The sequence below is a fragment of the Narcine bancroftii genome, chromosome 13 (assembly GCF_036971445.1).
Source record: "Narcine bancroftii isolate sNarBan1 chromosome 13, sNarBan1.hap1, whole genome shotgun sequence".
NCBI lineage: Eukaryota > Metazoa > Chordata > Chondrichthyes > Torpediniformes > Narcinidae > Narcine > Narcine bancroftii.
This window is the reverse complement of record NC_091481.1, coordinates 22,814,124-22,841,335: the sequence shown is the minus strand read 5'-3', so window position 1 is coordinate 22,841,335 and position 27,212 is coordinate 22,814,124. Positions and strand designations below refer to the sequence as shown.

The 27,212-nt window shown below is 40.1% G+C and overlaps 2 protein-coding genes across 8 annotated transcripts in view; both read left to right on the top strand.

Moving 5' to 3' along the window:
* Positions 1 to 15,521, top strand: part of gtse1 (G-2 and S-phase expressed 1) — a 29,581-nt gene extending 14,060 nt beyond the window's left edge. For all 5 annotated transcript variants that reach the window (XM_069907923.1, XM_069907924.1, XM_069907921.1 and 2 more), the window contains exons 5-11: positions 1,310 to 1,457; positions 4,980 to 5,315; positions 8,339 to 8,411; positions 9,239 to 9,490; positions 12,590 to 12,761; positions 13,001 to 13,114; positions 15,182 to 15,521. In XM_069907923.1, the coding sequence (XP_069764024.1) occupies positions 1,310 to 1,457; positions 4,980 to 5,315; positions 8,339 to 8,411; positions 9,239 to 9,490; positions 12,590 to 12,761; positions 13,001 to 13,114; positions 15,182 to 15,268 (1,182 nt within the window). In that variant the 3' untranslated portion in view covers positions 15,269 to 15,521. The remainder of the gene's footprint in view (positions 1 to 1,309; positions 1,458 to 4,979; positions 5,316 to 8,338; positions 8,412 to 9,238; positions 9,491 to 12,589; positions 12,762 to 13,000; positions 13,115 to 15,181) is intronic.
* Positions 15,522 to 21,956: 6,435 nt separating this feature from the next.
* Positions 21,957 to 27,212, top strand: part of trmu (tRNA 5-methylaminomethyl-2-thiouridylate methyltransferase) — a 35,053-nt gene continuing 29,797 nt past the window's right edge. Inside the window, exon 1 of one of the 3 annotated variants that reach the window (XM_069909984.1) lies at positions 21,957 to 22,276. In XM_069909984.1, coding sequence (XP_069766085.1) covers positions 22,192 to 22,276 — 85 coding nt within the window. In that variant the 5' untranslated portion in view covers positions 21,957 to 22,191. The remainder of the gene's footprint in view (positions 22,277 to 27,212) is intronic. The other 2 variants (XM_069909986.1, XM_069909987.1) reach the window with 2 other exon arrangements.

Genomic DNA, 27,212 nt, shown 5'->3' with positions numbered 1-27,212 from the left:
GAATAACAACCAGAGTTTCAATGTGGACAAGACAAAAGAGATGGTTGGAGACTTTAGGAGGACAAGATCAACGACTCTCCACTATACATCAGTAAGTCTGTAGTGGAGGAAGTGGGGAGCACAGAGTTCCTTGAAGTCCACTTACTAGTGATCCATCATGGACACACCAACATCTCCTCACTTGTCAGGAAGGCAAAACAGCAACTGCACTTCCTGAGAAGACAGAAGCGGGTAAGGCTACCAGCTACCATTATGTCAACCTTCTGCAGGAGCTCTTTTGTAGAGTGCCTGGGCGGTTGCATCACAGTGTGGTACGGTTGCTGCAGAGAAATGGTTTGGAGGTCAGGACCCTAAGTTTAGCAGAGAGGATCACTGGAGTCTCTCTAACTCATCTTCCCCCCACCCCCCACCGCTGCCACCACCCCAATCGATGTAATCTGGGATCATAGCCTGAAGGGGGCACGCAAAAATCATTGAGGACCCCTTCCACTCTGCACACATCTTTCAGCTACTTCCATCAGCCAGCACCACCAGGCTGAGAAACCGCTTCTTTCCACATGCAGCGAGAATGCTGAATGACCAAAAGAACTGCTTGCGCTAACTCTCATAATTGTGAAACAATTGATCTGTATGTATGAATACTTGTCCTGCATATGTATTGTTTGTCTGGTTGTGTGTCTGCATGTTTTGTACCGAGGACTGGAGAACACTGTTTTGTCAGGTTGCACTTGATAATAACCTTGATTTATTGATGAGTAAATGTGTTTAATGCCACCTTGATGATAGATTGATTGGATTTGTCCTACTCACTGGGAAAAATGCTTCAAACCCTTTTTCTCTTGACCTCTTTATAAACACAATAATTCTTCCAGTGCCTTTTCTATTCATGGCAAACATCTGTGGCTCAGAACTTTTATTATTTTAAACTGTGAGAAAACCTGCTCATTTTATGCTATAGCTTTTTCAGTCTGGCCGATGGTGCAAACCCACAAGAGAATGTCATTGAAAGTGAGATGTAATCAGGTTGGTTTAGCTTGTCTAATCTTAGTTAGCAAATATGACATCAGCAATGGTCTTTTTAACACTTGGCTTTCCTGAATTGCTCCAGAGGCCAATATAGTTGGGAATATATTGAGGATATGAGCAGGATGGGTCCTTGGGAATGGATTATTGTTTTTTTTAAATCTTTTTTCCCCTCTGCATATATAGTTATCAAAAATTATGCAGCACAAAGGAAACTGAATAATCTGGTTAAGAAGAAAATCTTTTGTAGTCGATCCATCTGAAGGGAGTTTATTTTTAACTGCAGCTCTGCATACACAAACCATCTGGACTTAAGGCTTCAAGTTCCATAAGGAAGAATGATGCTGGTGTGGCAGGACATTCTCTCAATCGAACTTCATTATCTACATCCAGTCTCCATTCTAATCATCGCACTTCTCCACCTGTTGGCCGATGTAAGTTGATGTTTCAGTTTTGCAGCTTTTTTAAATTTGTGATTTGCTTGTCAACTGATTTTAACATTAATTTTGTTTGACTTAAAAAAAAAATGGAATCTGATGTGTGTATAAGGGAGCACAAGCCATTGCAGGGAGGTTTTGTTTCATTGGCTTCTGTAAATTGACAATGAAAACTCAAGTTACTTTCACTTGAAAGTACTGACTCCTGCCTTGATGTTGAAACTAGATGGCCTTGTAGGAGAAATCTTAAAGGAAAGAAATGACTTCAAGATTCCTATTTATTGATTTTATAAATGTGAATTTGCCAGTTCTTCTGATGTACTCAAGGACCATTTTGTGTGTGACTTCAGTTGTGTAGCCCAAGTCTGACAACTTCTATTTACAGTATATAGTGATGTGCATTAAGCTCTCTTATATTTTGCAAAAGTTCAAAGTGTGTATTTTCCACAGATAGCAAAAAAACCCCACGATGGCCACTGGCAATAATATTAAGGTTGCAATGACCTACAACAGGCAATCCCTCCATGAATATAACAGTTTTTTGGTATGTTTTACTTGTCACAAGAATCTAAAATTGAAGTACCCCAGCCACAAACCTACCCACATTGTTGATCCTGCATTGCCAATGCTATTGAATTTTGTATTGTTCAAAAGACATCTGGACATGGGATAGGTAGAAAATTTATAAATTTGAGGAAAAAGCTCTATCATAAGCCACAAGCTGAAATTATAAATAATTTTCAGATGTCATCTATTTTTCCCTTGAGTAGAGCATTATTTTTCCTAGCTATTGAACCATTGGTAGAGGTGATAGGAAGGATCAGGATATTAATGGCTTCAAAGATGGACAAGAAGAACATAAAGTTAGTTTATTTGCTGATATCTGACCCAGCTGAATCTTTGATAATATTAGAAAAATATGGAAGAATATCAGGATATAAAATAAATATGGATAAAAGTGAAATAATGCCATTACAGATCTTTGATTATGAAAGATACCAAAAAGGTAGTAGATCTAAATGGAAGAAAGATGAAATTAAATACTTAGGAATAATGATAGGTAATCATTTACAGAATTTATATAAGATTAATTATACCCCTCTGCTGGAAAAAATAGAACAAGATTTACAGAAATGGAAGGATCTGCAGATTACTTTAGCGGGTTAAGAATAAATTGTATAAAAATGAAGATAATGCCAAGACTACAGTATTTCTTTCAATCGTTGCCTATTGCACTAAGTAAAAATTTCTTTAAATTATTACATAATTATATAAGACAATTCCTATGAAATAGCAAATTACCAAGAATTGCACTGGAAAAATTAACATGGGATTATAAATTGCAAGGACTTAGTCTTCCAGATTTTAAGTATTATTTATCAGAACAAGCAAGATTTCTATCATCTTTCTTTGAAGAAAACATCCCCCCCTTGTGGATCAAATGGGACTGAACTCAATAAGAGGACAATGAAGGACTTTATTTATAAATTGACAAAAAAAACAGATAATCCTATTTTAATACATATGATTAGAATATGGCAAGAAATAAATGAATGTATCAGGACACCATTATGTAAAAATATACTACTGTTACAAAATATTGAATTCATGGTATGACAAAGGAATAAGATATGTTTGTTGTACGTAAGGAGAAGGTACCTGAACATATACTATATAAGTGGGATGAAAAGCTGGTGTAACATAGGAATTCACCAGTACTGCACCATCTGCTCAACATTTGGAAGAAGATTCACGTAGAAAGGAAAAAAACAAATTATCAATTACCAAAATTAATATTGACGCAAAATCAACTAATCCCTTTCACAATAGATAACCTTTCCTTTAGAGAATGGGAGAGAAAAGGGATCAAAAGAATAGAAAATTGTTTTTCGGGAAATAAATTATTATCTTTTGAACAAATGAAGTACAAATATGGTATAATTCACGGTACATTGTTTGCATACCACCAACTGAAAACCTACTTGAAGGACAAATTGGGAAGCAGGCTGAGGTTACCAGAAGGAGGCATCTTTGAAAATGTTATTACAGACACAATGATAATTAAAAGATTTATAACAAACATGTACATCAAACTGAAAGAGAAAGAGAACGATGAAATAAGCTGTAAACCCAAACAAAAGTGGGAACAAGATCTAAACATAAAGATAAAGAAGAAAACATGGGAAAAGCTATGCTCTGGAACTATGAGAAATATAATAAACATGAGGTTACGCATGATACAGTATAATTGGTTACACAGGCTATACACCACGCCCCAAAAGTTAAATAAATGGGACCCAACAGTATCAGATGTTTTTGCTGTAAGAAGGAAACGGGAACAACAGTACATGCAATTTGGACATGTGAAATGCAATTTGAACATATAATTTAAGAAATAACATCACAGTATTCGAACAAATTTGGAAACCGTACATGGAACACAACAGAGAGGTCCTACTGCGGACCTCCACCACCTAAAATGACAGAATGAGAAGAAGATGAAATTAACTGACCCAGTATGTAAAAGTAGATGACATAATTTTCTTGTTAATTTTCATTGTGTGATGACATTGTTTAATGGGTTTAATGTATTGTATATGTTGAACGTTTAGTGGATGGGAAGGAGGGAAGGAAGGGAGGGGGGAAAGGGGGAGAAAATGACACTGGAAAATCAGAAATATTGGAGATGTGTTTTAGATGTGGAGCAGAAATAGGAATGTTTGTACGTGCTACGTGGTCGTGTGTGAAGGTGAGACCTTTCTGGCAGGATATTACTGAAATACCAACAAGGAATCAAAGTGGGTCCCTGACCTACCTCAGAGGTAGTCAAAGAAGCCAGTGGCCTTTACAGATGGCAACTTTATTGAAATAAGTAATAAACTAACTAAATTCCAATTTGTTTAGGTAGCTTTAGCTGTAGCTAAGAAATGTATTGCAATTACTTGGAAATCCGACTCCCCTCTACAGCTAGCACAATGGAAGACAGGTGAACAATTGTATATCTATGGGGGGTGGGGGGGGAAATCACATATAATCTAAAGAACAAGTATGACATATTTATAAAAATATGGCAACCGTATTTGGATTATATAGGGGCCCAAATATAACAATAATAAAGATAATAATACATGCTATTATTTAAAAAAAGAATAAATACATGACCTCCCCAATGAATATTTTCTTTTTATACTCAACTATAAGATCTGATGGTGTTCAGATTTATACTGTGAAGGGGGGGGGGGGGTGGGGGCGGGGGGAGAGGATAAGGGCTGTTGTTTTTTTTTAACTATATTTATATTATGGTTTTTATATATTTTTAAAATGGAAAATTTTGATGTATATTTATGAGGGGAAAAATTTTTAAAGACAGACATGGAACAAATGCAGGCAATTGGGACTAGCTTAGTTGATGAATTGTCGAGCTCTGACTCATTTTCTGTTTATATTGCAGACTTTCAGCACTTGCACTTTTGTTTTAATCCTTGTTTTTAAAGTACCTGTATGTGGTTGTTTTGGTAGCGTCATCACTAAACATGCCCTTGAACATGTCAAACTTGCAAGCCCCCAAGAATGGAACCAGAGTTGCTGCACCAAAAACCAAGCTATCAAATTCTACATGTGCAGCCACCGCTCCAAACACACAATTACTGAAACCAGCAAATCTATCCAAACTTTCCACGCCTGGAAAAATGACAAGGCAAGGGACACAGACTGCATCAAATCAAGGCTTGGGGAGAATTAACTCCACGACTACAAAGAAGGTTGATGTACCAGTCAAATCAAGTAAAGCTATAAATGGACAAGATACATGGTCAAAGGCAAAACCATTTTTACGAGCTCCACAGAAGTTCAATGGTAAACAATTATTTGAATTAATGAAAACTTGGATAATTAGGAATCTCATCTACCTTGAGGCTGGGTTTTTTTTCAATCTCAACTGTGTTGAATAATTGTGTATCACAAGTAGAAGTCACTGCTTAGATGTTCAGTGTTAAAAGTACAAGTAGTTGAATGAAAAGTTCACACAGAAGAAGATAAATGAGAAGAATAATTCCACTCCTAACTACATTACTGTTATTACCAAAATAGTTTCCTTCTGTATAACAATGAACTTGCATCTGAATTTTGCCAATGTGCTGTTTCTGGTAGATAGCTTAAGTATTTTGTTTCCACACATATTATGCGATTTGGTGGGGGGGGGGGGGGAATGAAAGGGGAGGAGAGGCATTGCTCATCAGGGAAAACATCATAGCTGTACTCGGGCAGAACAGACTAGAGGGCTCATCTACCAAGGCTATATGGGTGGAGTTGAGGAATGGGTAAGGTATGACTACAATCGTAGGGTTGTAGACACTCAGTAATGTAAATTGAAGGTGCAAATCTGTAGAGAAATAGCAGCAGCTGATTTTAACTTTCCACGTATTCACTAGGACACCCATAAAGTAAAAGGGGTGGATGTCTTGGAGATTGCCAAATATGTTCAGGGAAGCTTTCTAAAATGAATATATAGAGGTACCAACTAGAGAGAGTGCAATACGGGATCACTTATTAAGGTTTGAGACGGGACAAGCGACAGAGGTATGTGTAGGGAAACATTTTGGGTCCACTGATGATCATGCCATTAGTTCCAAGTTAATTATGGAGAACAACAGGTCTGGGGCTCAGGTTAAGATTCTAAATTTGAGAAAAGCCAATTTTGTGGAAATGCAAAAGGATCTAGAATGCCTGGATTGGGATAAGTTGTTTTCGGGCAAGGATATGTGACGCAAGTGGAAGACCTTCAAATGTGAAATTTTCAATTGGTATGTTGCTGTCAGGATTAAAGGCAAGGCTAAGAGGTATAAGGAACCTTGGTTTTCGAGGGATATTAGAGATCTAGTTTGGAAGAAGAGGTGTACAGCAGGTATAAGGCAACACAGAACAAATGACGTACTTGAAATACAGGAGAAACATTGGGAAGGCTAAAAGAAGGCACGAGGTTGCTTTGGCAGACAGTGTAAAGGAAAATCCTAAGGGTTTCTACAATTAAGAGCAAAAGGATAGTAAAGGAGAAAATTGGTCCCCTTGAAGATCAGCGTGGTTGGCTATGTATGGAGCCAAAAGAGATGGGAGATACCTTAAAAAAAATTTCTCATCAGTATTCATTCAGAAACTGGCATATTTGAGAGAAGTAAGGAAAGCAAGCAGTGAGATCATGGAACCGATACAGATTAAACAAGGAAGGTGCTTGCTGCCTTAAAGCAAACAATGGTGGACAAATCCCCAGGGCCTGACAAGGTATTCTCTGATCTTGAGGGAGACTAGTGTTGTAGAAATTGCAGGGGCTCTGGACAAAATATTTAACATGTCCTTAACCACGGGTATGGTGTGGGTGGATTCAAGGGTGGCTCATATTGTTTAAAAAAAAATTGCTCCAAAAGTACTCCTGGAAATTATAGGCTGCTGAGTCTGACATCAGTAGTAAGTAAATGATTGGAAGGTTTTCTAAGAGATCAGATATACAATTATTTGGATAACCAGAAAATGATTAGGGTTAGTCAACATAGCCTTGTGCATGGTAGGTTGTGTTTATCCAATCTTAGTTTTTCAAGAAGGTACCAGGAAAGTTGATGAAGGAAAGACTGTGGATTATATTCAGGACAGTTCAGACACTTGGTATTCATGGTGAACTGGATTCGAGGATGGCTGGACGGGAGAAGCCAGTGAGTACTGGTGGATGTTTGCTTCACAGACTGGAGGATTGTGACTAGTGGTGTATCACAGGAATCAGTGCTGGGATCATTGTTATGTGTCATCTATATCAATGATCTGGGTGTGGTAAATTGGATCAGCAAGTTTGCTCAGTAGCACTAAGATTGGAGGTGTTGTGGACAGCGAAGAAGGTTTTCAAAACTTTCAGACGAAAATGGGTTGAAAAATGGCGGATGGAATTTAATGCAGACAAGTGTGAGATGTCGCAATTTGGAAGGATAGACCAAGAAAGGAGATGCACAGTAAATAGGGCACTGAGGAGTACTGTGGAACAGAGGGATCTGGAAATATAGATACAGTAATTTCCTGAAAGTGGCATCACAGCATTGTAGAGAGAGCTTTTGGCATATTGGCCTTCATAAATCAAAGTATTGAGTACAGGAGTTGTAATGTTATGGTAAAGTTGTATAAGATGTTGGTGAGGCCACATTTGGAATATTGTGTGTGGTTTTGGTCACCTAACAACACGAAAGATATCAATAGGATAGAAAGAGTGCAGAGAATATTTGCCAGGATGTTGCCCAGACTTCAGGAACTGAGTTACAGGGAAAGGTTAAACAGGTTAGGACTTTATTCCTTGGAGCGTAGAAGAATGAGGTATTTAAAATTATGAGTGGGATAGAAAGAGTAAGTATAGGTAGGCTTTTTCCACTGAGGGTAGGTGAGATACAAAGCAGAGGACATGGGTTAAGGGTGAAAAGGGAAAGGTTTAGGGGTAATAAGGGAAAACTCTTCACACAGAGTTGTGGGAGTGTAGAATGAGCTGCCAGCTGAAATGGTGAATGTGGTCTTTGTTGTAACATTTAAGAAAAATTTGAACAGGTACATGGATTGGGTAGGTATGCAGGGCTTTGGACTGGATGCAGGACAGTGGTACTAGGCAGAAAAAATCGTTTGGCACAGACTAGACGGGCCAAAGAGGCCTGTTTCTTTGCTGTAATGTTCTATGGTTCCAAGATCTACTTTTGTACAATTTATGTGCACACAAACTAGTCAACATTATTACTTTATAAACTATTGGGTAATTATGTTTGGGGAAAGTGCACTCTCAAATAAAGTTTTTTGAAGGATGATTCATTGGTCCTAACTAATCTTTTATCTTTTTAAAAATTTTATATTCCATTAAGTATCTTCACCTGGAACTGCAAGACCAAACAAAACTCAACCAAAGAAGCCTTCGGTGTGCAATACATTTGAAAGGTAATTGCATCTGATTCTATTGATAATAGAATACCAATACAAGTATATTATTAGATTAAATATTTGTGGATGATCTGTGTATACAAATACTTCTTTCTAAAGTTTATTTATCAATAAGTAAATTAACCTATTGCGTTGTTTTATCCAGTTGCATTGCATCTGAGCTTCATTGCCTTTCCATAATAAATGTTTGTGCCTTTGCACTTAGTTACAATTAGCTATCAAGTTTCTTCCTTTTTTTTGGAATAGGATGGAGCTTTCCTCATTCTTGTTACTTGGTATGGATAAAGGTACTGAAATGAGTGATGTTGGAAATGCATGGATAATCCAGTGCATACCTGAAGCTTGCCTGTGTTCATTCTGCTTAATATTGAACGTCGAACACTACAGCACAGTGCAGGGCCTTTGGCCCTCAATGTTGTGCTGACCCATATATTCCTTTTTTTTTTAAAGAGTACTAAACCCTTCCTACTCTGGAACCCTCTATTTTTCTTCCATCCATGTACCTGTCTGAGCCTTAAATGCCACTCAGGTTTCAGCCTCCACCGCCATCCCTGACAAGGCATTCCAGGCACCCACAACTCTCCGCATGAGAGGATATAAACTCACTTTTCTGGTACAACCTATCTCACTGCTCTGTCACTATCTCAAGTCCCAGAAAAAATATGACCCGACAACCAACTTTTAAGTAGCAGGTTTCAATTTTTTAAACTTTTTCCTTTCAGATTGTAGAATTGTTTTTCTTGTCGCTAATAGGTACAAATAATTTTCATAATGTTGTGGATTCTTTGGTTGAAAATGTGCTAATTTCATTGACTCTTCATCAGAGGTACAGTAGCTACTACTCCAAACAAACCTCTTCCTAGAGGAATGCTGCAAACTGCTAATCTTTCAAACAGAAGAGTTTCAATGACACCTGACACAAGACAATTATCTGGCTTACCGACGCCATTAAATCGTCGATTGTCAAGTATTCCAACATTCACTCCTCGAACACAACCAAGGCCTGGGTCGTCGGCGCAGCAATCCACGTCAAATCGAAATCGTAGTATGTCGGCCAGTCGTGCAATTTTGGCAGGGTGAGAAAAAAACTTCAGCCATTTGTTTGCTCGATGTAACATGGTTTCCATAGAAACAATAGAATGCTACAGCACAGAAGACAAGCAATTTGGCCCTTCTTGACTGTTGATCTGCTCCCCTTCCATGTATCCATCCAATTTATTCTTAAAACTTAAGATTGAGCCCACATTTCACCACATCAGATGGCAGCTCATCCCACACTCACACCACTCTGAAGAACTTCCCCTAATGTTCTCCATAAACCTTTTCTTTCTCAGCTTAAAACTGACCTCTCGCTTCCTCTCTGTCTCTACCTCTCATGATCTTGTAAACGTTTATCAAATCTCCCCTTGTTCTTTCCTCCAATGAATATAGTCCTAACCTGTTTATTTTTTCTCTGTAACTCAACTCCTGAAGACCTGGCATCATCCTAGTAAATCTCTGCACTCTTTCAATCTTATTGATATCCTTCATGAAACTAGGCAACCAGAACTGCCCACAATATTCCAAATTTGGCTCACTAATGTATTTTAACATCCCAACTCCTACACTCAATACTTTGATGTATAAGGCTAAGATGCCGAAAGCTTTCTTTACAACCCTGTCCACCTGCGATGTTACCTTCGGGGAACAGTGTATCTGCATTCCAAAATTCCTTTGTTCCTTCACACTCCTCAGTGCCCTACCATTTACTGTGCATTTCCTACTTTGGTTTGCCCTTCCAAAATGCAACACTTCACACTTGTCTGCATTAAACTCGATCTGCCATTTTTTTTGGTCCATTCTCACAGTTGGTCCCGATCCCTCTGCAAGGTTTGAAAATCTTCCTCGCTGTCCACAATGTCTTCTATCTTTGTGTAATCAGCAAACTTGCTGATCCAATTTACCACATTATCATCCAGATCACTAATATAGATAACAATCAACAATGGTCCCTGAAGCACACCATTAGTCACAGGCCTCCAGACTGAGAAGCAACCATCCACTATCACTCTCTGTTTTCTCCCACACAGCCAATTTCAAATCCAGTTTACAACCTCTCCATAGATACCTAGTGTCTTAACTTTCTGAACTAACTTCACATGTGGGACCTTGGCAAAAACTTTAGTAAAGTCCATGAGGGAAAACATCTATATAGCTTTTCCTTCATCTCTTTCTTTGGCTTGGCTTCGCGGACGAAGATTTATGGAGGGGGTAAAAGTCCACGTCAGCTGCAGGCTCGTTTGTGGCTGACAAGTCCGATGTGGGACAGGCAGACACGGTTGCAGCGGCTGCAGGGGAAAATTGGTTGCTTGTGGTTGGGTGTTGGGTTTTGCCTCCTTTGCCTTTTGTCAGTGAGGTGGGCTCTGCGGTCTTCTTCAAAGGAGGTTGCTGCCCGCCAAACTGTGAGGCGCCAAGATGCACGGTTTGAGGCGATATCAGCCCACTGGCGGTGGTCAATGTGGCAGGCACCAAGAGATTTCTTTAGGCAGTCCTTGTACCTTTTCTTTGGTGCACCTCTGTCACGGTGGCCATTGGAGAGCTCGCCATATAACACGATCTACCTTCTTGGTAACCTCCTAAAAAAAACTCTACAAGATATGTTAAACACAACCTACCCTACGTAAAGCCATGCTGACTGTCCTTAATCAGCCCATGGCTGTCCAAATACCTATATATCCTGTCTCTCAGAAATCCTTCCAATAATTCACCCACTACTAAACAATGGGGCAACATAAGCTACCCTCCAATCCTCAAGCACCTCACCTGTGGCTAAGGACATTTTGAATATATCTGCCAGGGCTCCTGTAATTTTTACATGAGTTGCCCTCAAGGTCCGAAGGAATGTCATATCTGACTTGGGGGATTTATCTACCTTTATTCACTGTAAAGAAGCAAGCGCCTCCTCTTCCTCAATCTTCATCTGTTCCATGACACTTCTGTGTTTCCCTTCCTAATGCACTCTGTCAGGTTCCTGAGTAAATACTGATGCAAAAAAGCTATTTAAGATATTTTGCATATGGCTCTACACATAGTTGATCACTCTAATCCTCTAGGGGACCAATTTTGTCCCTTACTATCCTTTTATTTTTAATATACTGTACTTGTAGAAATCCTTTGGGTTTACATTTACATTATCTGCTAAAGCAACCCATGTCTTCTTTTTGCCTTCCTGATTTCCTTGAGTATTTTCTTGCATTTTCATTACTCTTCAAGTACCTCATTAGCTCCTTGTTGCCTATACTTGCTGTACAGCGCTCTCCTCTTCTTAACCAGATGGCAAATATCCCTTGGCCCTTAATCCTAACAGGAACATGCAAACTCTGCACTCTCAAAGTTTTGCCTTTGAAAGCCATGCACTTACTTAACGTGCCCTTACCAGAAAATAACGTATCTCAGTCCGCTCTTCTTTGATGCTTTCTCATTTCCACAAAATTTGCCTTCTTCCAATTTAGAATCCCAAAGCGAGGTCCAGACTTCTCTTTTTCCATTATTAAGTTGAAGCTAATGATATGGTCATTGGACCCAAAATGTTTGCCTACACTTGCATGTCACCTGACCTGTCTTTATCCCTAATAGGAGATGAAGAACTGCATCCTCTCTTGTTGGTACCTCCATGTATTGATTTGGAAAACTTTCCTGAACACATTACACAAAGTCCAAGCCGTCCAGCCCTTTCACAGCATGGCAGTCCTAGTCAATATTTGGAAAGTTAAAATCTTCTGCTTCTTCAATCAGTCTGCTATCTCTCTATAGATTTGCTCCACCAATTCTCACTATTAGGCCGTCTATAATTCCTCCAAGTTTTACTTCAACTTGGAAATATTTGTAGGTTATCACATCTTTGTATAAGTTAAATTCTATATTTTCCTTTTTTGTTAAAACCCCAGCATGCAGTTCACTGTCATAAATATTTGGCTGGACTTTTAGCCATTTTGTAAAACATCTTCGAAATGTTAACAATAGAAAAGTTGGAGACTTTAGCATAATTTTTGCTTTCTCCACGGAGTAATGCAATGATTTGTTGAATTGGATATTAGTTTTCTATCTGAATATTTATTGGCATGGATGGTTGTGAACTCTGGGTGTAGCATTCACTGGTTCCTTCTTGGCAACCTGTTAACTCTTTTTCTCCTCAGTAATAAGCAAAAATTGTTGGAGAAGCCACGGGTTCTCAGTTCTCCAAATTCCTCTGAAGATGAGATGTCTCTTCCCCTGGTACCTTGCATTCTGGATTTCTCTCCTCATAAACCACAGACCACAAACCAAGAGGAAGTCAAAGAGTGTGCCTTTGAGATGCAAATCAAAGAGGTAGGGTTGCATACTAACTACAACAAAAGTTTACAATGTAGTTAGACAAACAAAAGTTAGTCAAATTTAAGTTTTATTAACTATTGATTGTTAACTGTTTTTAAACACTTTGTTGATTTGGAGTTGATGCATTGATTGATAAAATGGAATAATCTGTAACTGTTTAGTCTATTGAAATAGTTGTTTGCCAAATGGACATTTTATGTTTCATTTTCATGTTATTATTTTTACCTATTTAGAATCTTCTGATTGAAATTAATTCAAAAAATAGAAAAGGTGAAGATCATCCACTTATCGATCTCTCCAATACTCCTGATCAAAAGAAAATTGTACCACTCAAGGCTCTCGAACTAGTAAGTTATCTTATACTGGTGATCTTGTTTCAGGAAGCATGAATTTGAAATTGTTGCAAATTTGTTATTTAACGGGTCAAACAGATATGTATCTTTCTGAGTATAAGCAATTCTATTCTGTAATATATTTAAAAAAAATATTCCTATAAACAGGTCAAATTATATTTCAATATCATCTCTAAAATGGAAGGATACGAGACTAAATCTGTTTGCTTAATCCAATGGAGCAGAAAATAGTTACGTTGGTTATTTACAAGATACCCTAAATATTGCGAGAGCAGGGTTGAGATTTTGTATGAAAAACTAATGGCAGGGAACTTCAGTTACTGATGATGACTTGGTGGTGGTAGAATAAAAGAACGTGAAAAATTTCAGAACAGCAGCAGATGTATGCATGTCGTAGAGCTCCACAACGTGGAAAAGGGGCCTTCGGCCGAACTTGTCCATGCTAGGTTTATTGAATTTGGCTCATATCTTCCTGAACCTTTCCTATCCATGTAGTTTTCTGAATGCTTTTTTGAACATTACATTTGTCTCTACTTCTGCCACTTTCTCTGGTAGCTTGTTCCATATATCCATCATCCTCTGAAGAAGTCTGATGCCTTCCTTTATTTCCTTAGTTATCCAGGTCTGGCTGTCCTCACCTTTACTGTTCTTGAAAGTCTTCCACTGTTCTCAACTGTCCCTCCATATAGCCTGGTTCCCAGTCTACCCTGGCTAACTCCTCCCTCATCCCATTGTAGTTTCCTTTGTTTGGCATAAAACACTGGTTTTAGACCAAACTATTGTACCCTCCATTTGTATGAGAAAGATGCTAATGCTCCCCTCTAACATTAGTTCTGGTGCTGACGCTGTCTCGACTCTTACTTTCCCTTTTTTAAACTTTTGCTTTTACTTTACCCACACTCTTCTCTTTTACTTTACCCATCCCTCACCAATCTGTTGAACCCAACCTCCTACTATTTATTTTAAAGACCTGTCCACCATCCTCATTATGCAATCGTGGTTCAGATGGTGCCCATCCCTTTCAACAGTTCCTGCCTTCCCCAATACTGGTGCCAATTTGCCATGAATTGGAGCCCAATTCTCCCACACTAATCTTTAATTTGTTAATTTTCTGGACTCTCCTCGTGTCCTCTTCTTGACTGACTTTCCATCCCATCTTTGTGCTATTACAAAATTCAGCATTCATAATTTTTCATCCCTCCATTCAGGTAATTGTATCATTTGTTTAAAAAGTTGTGACTGCAGAATTGATCACTGCACCACATGTGATGAGGATTGCTTAGTTATACCTAAATTTATTCCTTTAAATCGAGGTGCAGAACAATTTCAAAGGCCCTTTTAAGGGTGGGACAGGAGCAGAAGAAAAGAGGAATGAAAATACAGAAATCTTGGAATAAGGCAGGCATATTATGATGGTGAACTGATCATTTGTCTTTCTTAGTAGGCAAACAGAATGCAAGGATATGCATTCCCTACTAATCTTTCCAAATTTCTGATTAGGCCTTGAGAGCATTCAGTGGTTTTGGTATTCAGACTTTTAGGAAGGCTATCAAAACCGTGGAGAGAATAGAAGTTTTAAAGTGAAGTGATGCCATTGGAGCAGTGTAATTTTGTCCTGGGTCAGAGATGGTTTACTGGAAATGCAGTAGCCACCTTCAAAATTGAAGGAGCAAATGGGGGGAAACTTTCCTCTGGTAGGTGGGTAAGTAAAGGGATTACTGGGCACATTGCCCACCAACCCGTTAAAGGTGCCGAGTAAATGGTAACTTAGCTAATGAACCCTGAAAGATCATTCAAGAAAAGGCAAACCAGAAAAAAAAATGAGAGTTCTATCTCCACAACCTGAAATTATCGCGGCACAGTTAGTAGAAATTAGATTTCTTAAAGAATCTTAAGTCGGCAACAAGTGGAAGAGAACTACTTGGCAGAGTTTTGGGGATCATTTTGGACAGCTGTCTGCAAGCATAATGATTTAGATGATCTGCATTCTCTCTCGTAATCTTTGAATACTACATCTGGATTTTCTTTGACATTTTCTAAATGTGAAATATTCTATTTTAGCTTATAGATTTCAGCTCTCCGCTGATTTTGTTGAGCCCTGCAGACAAAGAAAACGTGGATGTGAATTCTCCTTTGCTGAAGTTTTGAAAAGGATGCTTTTATTTACTCTTATAATTTCTTGTCTCTCTTGAATCCATTTTGCTTTCAGTTCTTGTGTTAGCGTGAGCTTGCAAATTCCTTGTTGTAGATGGGCTGAAATTAATGTCTCGTTTAATGTCTCTGTGTTTGATTCAAAATGTTAAATGGTTTCATTCAAGCTCAATGTTGGTATGTTTATCCTCCATGAAATTTGATTTTTGAAGAATTGTTTTAAACGTGAATAAAAGTCCAGTTAAATTTTTGGAGTTGATCATTTTTTTCCACTGATGATTTTTATTGTGGTTATTACAATATGAAAGTTGCATACAATGACCATGCCAGTGTATAGAAAAAAAGTTTGTGTGATGTCATGTATTTATGGCATATTTTAAGCCACAGAACACAGTCTGCATGGGTTTGCAAGTGGGGGGGGGGAACATCTGTGGGTGCTAGAAATCTGAAGCAAAATGAAAATGCTCTGAACTCACCAGTATCTGAGCAAAGTAAGTCATAAATCTGAAATGTGAGACACTAGATGCTCGAATCTGGAGCAAAAATGAATTCTGGAGGAACTCTGTCAGCCTTCACCCAGCCTTTAATCTGAACCACTATACTGGACAAAAATTTTTTTTTCCCAATATGTCGCTTCCTGAAAATAAAATTGACATTATGATAGACCACTTCAAGCTGCATGTAAAAATAATTTCAGATTTGCTGTATCACATCGGACATTGGAGAAACATTAAATTGACTTTCATTGAATTTAACTTGTTTAAACACATAATGATGCTGTCACATTGCACGAGTTCAACTAACCTAAAAAATGTTTCGCTGCCGATTTTCATTTGTACTCAGCATTTGCTGTCAGCGTCCAACAATAGTCGGCCAGGATGATGAATTCCAGTTGCCCTGATAACGCATTTCCAAGTTCAGGTGAAACCTTTCACCATGTTTGTCACTAACTACACCAAGATCAGCAGGGAAGAAGTCCAAGTGTGAATGCAGAAAATGAATTTTTAACGACATTTTGCACTTCATGTTTTTGTATGCTTGAAGTCAACTTAAAATATGACAGGAAATCTTAAAAAAAATAATGTTGTATCCTTAAAAAAAAGTATGTGATTGGAAACTTTTAAGGTGATTTGTGTGATCAAAATACACCCAAAAGTGTCCAGGAAGCAAAATCTTTGCTGTCCAGTGTTAATTTTCTTTCCCTGATGCTACTTGATCTACTGAGTGTATCCAAATGTTCTGATTTTAGGTTTAGACAATCAAGCTTTTAATGCTGCATCTTATGTGAAGTGATGCAGGAGATTTTAATGCACATGCTGGATAATTGTCCTTTATGATTGAAATGTCGCTTGAGATGAAAACAGCAGAAAATGTTGGAAATACTCAGATGGACAGTATGTTTCAATATGAGGACCCTGTGGAATATAAAGGAAGCAGGAAATGTAACAAACTAGAAATTAGTAGAGCTAAAAGGGACAATGAAATGTTGGCAAGTATGATTAATGAAAATTTCTCTGCATTTGGTACGTATATTAGAAGCTAGGGAAAGGGTTGTCCATTCAAAAGTCAAGGAGAGATTTAAGCCAGAAAAAGTGGATGGAAATGGAAATAGTCCAAAAGGTCCAGGGATCCATGGTTATTTGGTAAATTAGATCCAAAATTGGCTTGTTTTAGAAGACAGTTACTGGGTTTTTTTTTTCTCACTGGAGTTGTTCTGTAAGGAGAGGGGATTTGATAGAAGTATTTAAGATTATGAAAGGGATAGACAGAGTGGATGTGGATAGACTATTTCCGTTAAGAGGAGGAAAGATTAAAACAAGAGGACATGAGTTAAGAATTAAGGGGCAGAGGTTTAGAGGTAACATGAGGGGGAACTTCTTTACTCAGAGAGTGGTAGCCGTGTGGAATGATCTTCCGGGAGAAATAGTGGCGGCGGAGTCAATTGTATTATTTAAGAAAAGGTTGGACAGGTATATGGATGAGAAGAAGATGGAGGGTTATGGGCATTGTGCAGGGAGGTGGGACTAGAGAGGGGTGTTTGGTTCAGTGCGGACTAGAAGGGCCTAATGGCCTGTTTCCGTGCTGTAATTGTTATGTTATTATATGTTATGTTAGGATTAGTGCTAAAACTTTTGTCTTTTTTTTGATGAAAATATAAGATGATTAAGTTTAGATGACACAAATTGGTGGAGTTGTGGACAGCAAGGAAGGTTTCAAACAAATTTTGAAATCTGTGACACTTTGGGAAGTTGAATGCAAAAGGAAAATATACCATAAATGGCAGAACCTTTGGGAGCATACTCCCTTTCATTGGTTGGGTTCAGTGTAGGAGTTGAAGTCATGCTACAGCTGTCTGAATTTTAGTTGGGCTACACTTGGAGCATTGTGTTCAGTTCTGGTTGCCACACTATAGGAAGGATGTGGAGGCTTTAGAGCAGATGCAGAAAAGATTAATCTGTGTTGGGAGTATAATCGGCAACAAGGAAAGGTTGGACATACTTGGATTGCTTTCTCTGGAGTCAGAGGCTCAGGGATGACCTGATGGAAATGTCAAATATTAGGGACTACAAATTTAAGGTATGTGGGGGGGAGGGGGAGAAATTGGAATTAATGAGACTTTTAGAGTGGTAAGTGCCTGGAATCTACTGCCTTAGAGAGATGATTAGATGTATTTAGACCTGTGAACTAGTAGGAAATGGAGGAATACAGACTACATACAACAGAAGGTATTAGATTGACATGGTCAGTATAGACATAGTGGACTGAAGGGCCACTTCCTGTGCTGATTTGTTGTTTTGCACTCTGAAGATACTGCTTGGCCTGCTGAGTATTTCCAGCATTTTAGTTATTTTTGTTTTTAAACTTCCTGTAACTGATGTTTATTTGCTTTAATTTTTTTCAGTTAAATGATAATATTTATGTTTAAACTATTCTGAATTACTTATTTGTGGATGAATCCAGATTCTCTTAATCTATTGTAACAGTTACTGGCAGTGTTTTATGATTAACTAATTTTGTTATATGATTATTGCCATACTTGAAGTTTCAATAATTTGGTTCTCTTCAGCACTAACATTTTTCCATTTATTATCACTGCCTTTTTTTTCCTTTTAAGGATTGATTTCCCCCCACCCCCCTTAATGCAATGGCATCTATAGGGGGTGATCTTTATTGGTCAATGGCAAAGTTAACTTTGCCCAACGTGGAAACCATTTGTTTCAACGTCTATTTGAGTTACTTGGAACTCTTGAATACATTTCAGCCCGAGATAAATGTTGAGAAACCATGTTGGATAAAACTTTTCCTCTAATTTTTTTGACTGGAGTGTTACTAAACATTCATTTTTTGTACAGTAATGTCAATTCTGCTGGTCATTTAAAAAATTACAGTTTAATTGATTCCATTAACATTTTGTTCAGAATTAAATTAGGTGGGTTTTTTGTTGTTGTTTCCCATAGAAGATCAGGTGGATCAGGTCCTGTTGTAATACATCGATAACAATTTTTTTCAAAAAGTTTGCTTCCTAGAAAAAAAATGGGGACTGTGATGACAACTTCAAGCTGAAAACAAAAATGATTTCAGATTTGCTCTATCACGTAGGAAGTTGGAGAAACATTAAATTAACTTTGATTGAATTTAGCATTAAGCATATATTAGCCACAAATGTAACAGAATATATTGCAACTGTTGTGACATTGAGGAGACATTTTTGCTGTCTTGAATCTTCCTGAAGATGATAAATATTAAGTTCATTCACTGTGCTATTGCATGAAGAACATGCATTCAATCTATGTCAATGTAGTAAGTGAGCTGCTTTTATAACCTGTTTGCACCTATCCAAACTAAGCATGCCCAGGCCTAAGATGATATTTGTCTAGCACCTTCACTCAGTACATGTCCAGGGATGCTTGAACTGATTAGACTGACCAAAACAGCTTGCTTTGTGGGCAATGTACTAATAGTGTTAAAATATGATAGGAAATCACAAAATAGGTTATATCTTTTTTTTAAAAAGGTATGTGATAGGTAATTTTTATGGTGATTTCCAAAATCCATAAAATGTGTTCAAGAAATAAAATCTTTGTTGTCCAGTGTAATCACGGGCTTATTTTCATTAATGTTCCATAGACACTGCTTTTGATGTTGTTGTATTTTAGATAATCTATTCCTTTATTTACTCTCAATATTCACTTGCACTGATGGCTACTGCCAGCAACGTTCCAGAACAAGCCAAAGCCACATCAGGGTTTGGATGTTTAAATGCAAAATGAAATAAATTGTCAAACATGCTAAAATGATTAGGAGGTTGATGTTTAGAAATGCTTTTATTGTTTGGGAAGCACAATGCTGCAGTTTGTAGAATTGCTGCTTCTGCTCTTGTGACTCCATCTCTATGGAGTTTGTACATTCTCCCTGTGACTACTTGGGTTTTCTCCATTTCAAAAATGTGGAACTAATAGTTGAGTAACTGCTGGAAATTGCCCCTATTGTGTACTTGAGTGATGTAAAAAGGTTGTTTTCCGCCATGGTGGGAGAGTCTTCTAGGACAAGAGGGCACACCTTCAGGGTTGAAGGGTGGCCACTGAGAACAATGTGGAAGAATTTCTTTAGCCAGGAGATGTTGAATCTGGTCATTGTTGCCACAGGTGGTTGTGGAGCCCAAGTTGTTGGGTATATTTAAGACAGAGATTGATGGATTCTTGATTGACCAGGATATCAAAGGTTTTGAGGAGAAGGCTGGACGGTTGGCCTGAGTGGGGGGAAAAATGGACCAGCTCATGATTAAATGGCTGGGTAGACTGAAGACAAGTTTATTGCCATCTGATTGTACACAAGTACAACTTGACAAAACAGTGTTCTCCACTCCTCAAAACATGCAGATACACATATAGGCAGATAATGACAGTATTTCATCTATATTGTTTCATTAATGAGAGTCTCGGATGGTTAGTGTGAACAGTTTGGTCATTCAGCATTCTCATTCTGTGGGAAGAAGCTGTTCCTCAGCCTGGTGGTGCTGGCTCTAATACTCCTGTATCTCTTCCCTGACGGGAGCATCTGAAAGATGCTGTGTGCAGGGTGAAAGGGGTCCTCAATGATTTTGTGTGCCCTCTTCTGACAATGATCCAGATAGATCATGTCAATTTGGGGCTGGGGAGAGGGGAAGAAGAAAAGAAAGAGAGAGACTCCAGTGGCCCTCTCTGCCACTCTTGTGGTCCTGAGGATTGACCTCCGATCCATTTCTCTGTAGCAACGGTACCACACTGTGATGCAGCCAGACAGAATGCTCTTGATAGAGCTCCTATAGAAAGTTGACACGATGGTGGCCAGTACCCTTGCCCACTTCCATCTTCTCAGGAAATACAGTCACTGTTGTGCCTTCCTGACAAATGAGATGTTGAGTGTCCATTATAGGTCAGTAGTTAAGTGAACTCCAAGGAACTTACTACAGAGATGTGTAATGGAGGATGGTCATTCTTGGTCCTTCTGAAGTCCATAATCATCTCCTTTGTCTTGTCCATATTGAGATTCAGGTTGTTACTCTCGCACCATTTCCCAACTCTTCTCTGTAGTGTGAATTCATCATTGTTGCCGATGCCAAGTACTGTTGTGCATGTTGTGCATGCTGCAAACTTCACGACACTGGAGCTGGATCTGATGATGCAGTTGTGGGTCAGTTGCGTGAACAGGAATGGGCTGAGCTCACAGCCCTGAAGTGTGATGGAGCTCGATATTCTGCTATTTGACCCGGAAAGTCTGTGGTCTTTCTGTTGGGAAGTCCAGAATCCAATTATATAGAGAGGGATGTTGGGTCCCAGCAAGGACAGCTTCTCCACCAGCCTCGCGTTGGCCTGGGACATGGCGAGGTCTCCACCAGCCTCGCGTTGGCCTGGGACATGGCGAGGTCTCCACCAGCCTCGCGTTGGCCTGGGACATGGCGAGGTCTCCACCAGCCTCGCGTTGGCCTGGGACATGGCGAGGTCTCCACCAGCCTCGCGTTGGCCTGGGACATGGCGAGGTCTCCACCAGCCTCGCGTTGGCCTGGGACATGGCGAGGTCTCCACCAGCCTCGCGTTGGCCTGGGACATGGCGAGGTCTCCACCAGCCTCGCGTTGGCCTGGGACATGGCGAGGTCTCCACCAGCCTCGCGTTGGCCTGGGACATGGCGAGGTCTCCACCAGCCTCGCGTTGGCCTGGGACATGGCGAGGTCTCCACCAGCCTCGCGTTGGCCTGGGACATGGCGAGGTCTCCACCAGCCTCGCGTTGGCCTGGGACATGGCGAGGTCTCCACCAGCCTCGCGTTGGCCTGGGACATGGCGAGGTCTCCACCAGCCTCGCGTTGGCCTGGGACATGGCGAGGTCTCCACCAGCCTCGCGTTGGCCTGGGACATGGCGAGGTCTCCACCAGCCTCGCGTTGGCCTGGCACATGGCGAGGTCTCCACCAGCCTCGCGTTGGCCTGGCACATGGCGAGGAGTGAGGGGTACATCGTGGAGGCCTAGACCCTGTGGAAGTTGATCAGCCCACTGGTGAGTTTATGCTTTCTGACTATGCTTGTGTCTACATCAGGTAATTGACGATCAAGTGGTCCTCAAAAGGTTGCATGTCGACCGTGCATTCGGAAAAGCCCTGATTTTCAGCTGGGTTCTGGATAGGGGTCCAGTGGTGCAGGATGGAGGTCGTCCTCTTCTGTCCCTGCAGGAATTGGAGATGTTCATCACTGCAGGTGAAACGCATCCGCTTCTGATAGCAGGTCCAGCCTCGGGTTGTTGCAGGTGGGATTCAGGGCGCCGATGCCCGGGGAATGGTGAGCTGTTGCACGGGAGTGCCGGCCGCAGTTTCCCCGCCCCCGGCGGCGGACCCTGGCCGCTGAATCTGTGCCGGGGAGAAGCGGAGGCCTGACCCGGGCCTCGCGGCAGATGAGCCGGTTGCTGCGCCGGGTGGCGTGCGCCGTGTCGGGCGGCGTGGACAGCGCTGTGGCCGCGCTGCTGCTTCGGCAGAGAGGTGAGGAGCCGCGGGTCACCGTGCTCGGTGCAGAGGGAGCGCGGCGCTTGATGTTGGGAGGAGACCATAATCTGGGTGGTAGCTCCCGGATCCAGACTTGCCGAGGCCCTAAACTATATAAAACCGGTTTAAAAAATAGGTCTCACCAAACTCAAAGCCTGAGCTTAAAATATTACAATTTAAGTCCTAATTTTAAAACGAACCCTGAAAATTTGCTACACAAGCTGTTTGAAAAGTATATTGTCCAGCCAGGGAGAATAACAATGTTTCCAAATGTAACATTCTAAAACATGGAATTGAAACAACCACGAATAGCAATGGGACCATCAGAGATTGATTTACCATCATCAATTACATCTCAATGCAAAGCTCTTTTGTCATTGGCTTTACTTGCCAAAATATTTAGACTGCATTTCATATTTTTGGGGCTTTCTTTCCCGGGGCCGTGTCGGATCTTGGGTGTGAGCCCGGAAAACAAACACGATTCGGCGGAGCCCGTCATCCCGACGCATTGATCGCCGCTGCCTGAACTAAACCCACCGCCGTGATGCACGCGTGTTGAAAAGTCTCCAAATTAAATACAAAATTTGAAAAATGCAGAGTGGAACAGCATTAAAATAAACACGAAGCTCAAAGTGGAAAATCTTTGCGTGGGCGAAATACACACACGCTCTTTAAAAGCCCACCCCACCAAGAATTGGCCCTAAAATGGTTAATTCATGCCTGAATCTGGCACTGGAAGTAATGTAGGATTAATATCAATCGACATTGACTCTATGTGCAGAAGAATCGGTTTCCAACTCAGAATCCGTTATTTATTGCCCATCCGAAAATGACATTGTAAAAGTACTGGTGGGGTCACGTTCTAGAATCGGACACTATTGAATAGTGTTACGAGCCCAGAGGACCTCAAAACCCAGCAGCGAATGATATTCACCAAGACAAATGGTGACTTAAACAAAAGTTGCTTTTAATTATCTTTAAGCATGAAAACAGGATCAAACTTTAACTTATCTAACCGAAGTTACCCCCTTCCATTTCTAACCGCACTTGATTGTAAGTTCAGAAAAGTTCACAGTCCAATCTCACTTCTCATTCCTCCAAGTTTACTGGTTGCAGGCAATTCTTATACTTGTATGGATTTTGCTCTAGGAAAATCTGTATGCTTTGACTCTTGGTGCACCTCAAAAGGAATAAATAATGATTATGACAGATTAAGAGAATTGATGGTAATTGAGGAAATTAAAAGTTGTGTTCCCAAGGTGTAGCAAATTATACCTGGATGAGAAAAACATGGCAACAAATAGCTAAGTTACTAGATAAATATGCCCGGATTCACAAAAACAGATTTCAGTATAGTGAGCCTTTTCAGAGGGTTAATGTGGAACAGATTAGTAAACCTTTTCAGAAGGTTGATGTGGAGTAGACTAGTAAACCTGAAATTGTCTGGGGTGAAGGTTAAGAGAAAAGATGAAGGTAAGGTGGGAAAGGACAGAACTTCTGGATTTGTATGTCATTTTTGTAAGAAACCTGGTCATGTTCTTGCTAATTGTTTAGTGTAGAAAAAGAGACGATAAAAGTAGATATTACCAGAAGCGTGTATTCAGAAGTTGAATTTAATGAGAACAGATGTTCCATACATGGTAAGGATGTTTTGGATGTTTTCAAACCTTTTGTGTCGGTGGACTTGGTTTCAGTAAAGGAGGGAAATTCCAAGGTTCCAATTAAATTCTTAGAGATACTGGGCTGACCAGTCACTGTTGTTGGAGAATGTTTTAACTCTTGATCAAAAGAGGGACACAGGAGATGTTGAGTCAATATCTCTGCACAAAATAGTGTTGAATTCAAAGTTAGTTAAAGTTCCAGTTGTAGTAGGAGTTACCCATGCAAGGAGTCTCATTTTTATTGGGAATGATTTGGCAGAGGATAAAGTTGGGTCAGTTATGAGATTAACAAATAAGCCTTGTAAGGATGAGGTTGATGAAGATTGTGAGATATATCCTGCGCATGTGCTGTTACAAGGTCTTTGTCTAGAAAATGATGAGAGCAGAATGTATCCAGTTGAATGAGACTTGCCCAGTATGTCTGAAATAGCCCAGAAGGAGGAGGTTAAATGTGAGTCTGGATTTCTCTTTGTCAAAAAAAGAGTTATTTGAGCAGCAAAAGTCAGATTCTGATCTTGCTGACTTGAGGGAGAAAGCTGTAAATGAGGAGATTAAGGAAATGCTCTATGGATATTACTGGAGGGGTGAATTGTTAATGAGGAAATGGAGGCCTCGTGATGTTCCTGCCAAAGAAGAGTGGGTAGTGATTCATCGGGTGGTCATTCCTAGAATTTACCGGAATGAAATTTTAAATTTGGCCCTTTGGCTGGTCATCTTGGTGTTTTTTTAAAAAAAAACCATGAATAAAATTTTGGAACAATTTTTCTGACCTTGTTTGAGGAAGAATGTTGTGAATTGGTGACAGATATGTCACCTTTGTCAGGTTGTGGGGAAACCTAACCAGGGTCCTCTGGTAGCTCCCTTGCAACCTATTCCTGTTGTTGGGGAACCTTTCACGAGTGTTGTTGTGGATTGCCTAAAACAAAAGCTGAGAATCAGTACTTGTTAACAATTATGTGTATGGCATCCAGAATTCCAGAAGCTAAACCATGAAAAATATTAAAGCAAAAACAGTGGTAAAGGCTTTGTAAAATTTTTTCAGTTTTTGGGTTACCTAAACTGTTCCAGAGTGATCAAGGAACTAATTTCATGTCTGTGTTGTTTCAGCAGTTGATTTATGAATTGGGAATTAAACAGATCACTTCATCTGCGTACCATCCCGAAACGCAGGGAGCTTTGAAAAGATTTCATTCTACTCCTAAAAATATATTGAGGATTTATTGTCTGGAGAATGGGAAAGATTGGGATGAATGTATTCATTTACTGTTATTTGTAGCAAGAGAGTCTATGCAGGATTCATTAGGTTTCAGCCCTTTTGAAATTGTGTCTGGAAATTAGGTTGGAGGACCTTTAATGTTAAAAGAACAGTGGGTTAATGAGGATGTGCAGTTGGACTTGCTGGATTATGTTTCTAAATTTAAAGATTGGTTACAAAAAGTATGAACTTTGGCCCAAGAAAATTTAGAAATGGCTCAGGGTAAAATGAAGCGATCATTTGACAGGATAGTTCAAGTGAGGAATTTTAAGACAGGAAGTATTAATTTTGTTCCCAACACATGACAGTCCTCTGAGAGTGAAATTTTCTGGGCCATATAAAGTGAGATCAAAACTGAATGATGTAATTATGTGATTAAACACTCCAGATCATAGGAATAAAACTCAGGTTTGTCACATAAATATGTTGAAACCTTATTAGGAGGAAAAAGATAGTGGAGAATGTTGTGTGTGCACTCACACAATTAAGACTTGTAGGCATGATACTTTCTCATCCTTTACTTCTATTAGACTAACCTGGCTACTGACACAGAGAGTTATACATATGGAAGGATGACATCATGATGTGGGCGTCATGATGTCCAGCAGAGGGTGGGCTTCTATCCAACACTCTTTCCCCCCCTCACCCCCGCCCCGGGTGTGATAAATGCTGGCTGGGCCCCTTCGAACTAAGACTACAAGTGAGAATTCAAATACATCTCATGAGTAATTATAATTATAAAAGGGAAAGTATTTAATAATAATCAGGGCACATAGCCCTTAAAGCATTCAGGTGATCTTCTTTCTCTTTTGGACCGCCTCGGCGTGGTTTGCTCTGCCGTCCTTTGCTCGGGACCCATAGATAGTCGAGTCGGCAGCGACTGCCTGCCTTCACTGACCTTCAGCATCAACTCCCTGTCTTCGCTTCCCTCCTGGCTGCGTGTCTCAGTTACTGGACTCTTCACTGAACGCCTCGGCTCCGCGACCGTCTCTAACCCGCACCCCCCCCCCCACTCGGCCCAAGGGGTGGAATGGTTGCGGCATGGACCTTAGTGTCAATCGGTGCTCGTAATTGGTCAATGTGTCACTTCCACAATCTGACTAGCACTAGAACGGAGTATGAGCAGGGGCTCAATTTTTGTAAGATTATTCCTACCACTTCCTCAGCACAAATTTCATTTGAAAAAGCCCCCTTGCAGAGTCGACTTGATGGGCCTATTGGCCTGATTGTGCTTCTAAGTCTTGTGTTCTAATTTTTAAAGCTATCTAACAATGCTTGGACAATTGTAATATCTAACATCCCTCTGAATAGAATTCGAAAACTAGTAACAGCTTGTTTTCAGCTCATTGCATATTAATCTAGCATTGAGCAAGAGATTAGCAGAATATCCAACTGTTGCTGATATATAACCAATATTGTGGCAGTCACTGAGACTTTTGTTCATATTCTTTTTCTTTCTTCTTTGGCTTGGCTTCGCGGACGAAGATTTATGGAGGGGGTAAATGTCCACGTCAGCTGCAGGCTCGTTTGTGGCTAACAAGTCCGATGCGGGACAGGCAGACACGGTTGCAGTGGAAAATTGGTGGGTTGGGGTTGGGTGTTGGGTTTTTCCTCCTTTGCCTTTTGTCAGTGAGGTGGGCTCTGTGGTCTTCTTCAAAGGAGGTTGCTGCCCGCCGAACTGTGAGGCGCCAAGATGCACGGTTGGAGGCGAGATCAGCCCACTGGCGGTGGTCAAAGTGGCAGGCACCAAGAGATTTCTTTAGGCAGTCCTTGTACCTCTTCTTTGGTGCACCTCTGTCACGGTGTACAGTAAAACAACACACAGATCTAGTTCATTTATGATTTACTTTGTACCGTGACACCTTACAAGATAATATCTCGCATTTGAAAAGCTTTGAAAATAAATAAATAGTAGTGTTTTTATTTAAACTGGCAAATTGTTGCCTTGTCCAATGATATAACATAGCATAACAATTACAGCACGGAAACAGGCTATTAGGCCCTTCTAGTCCGCACC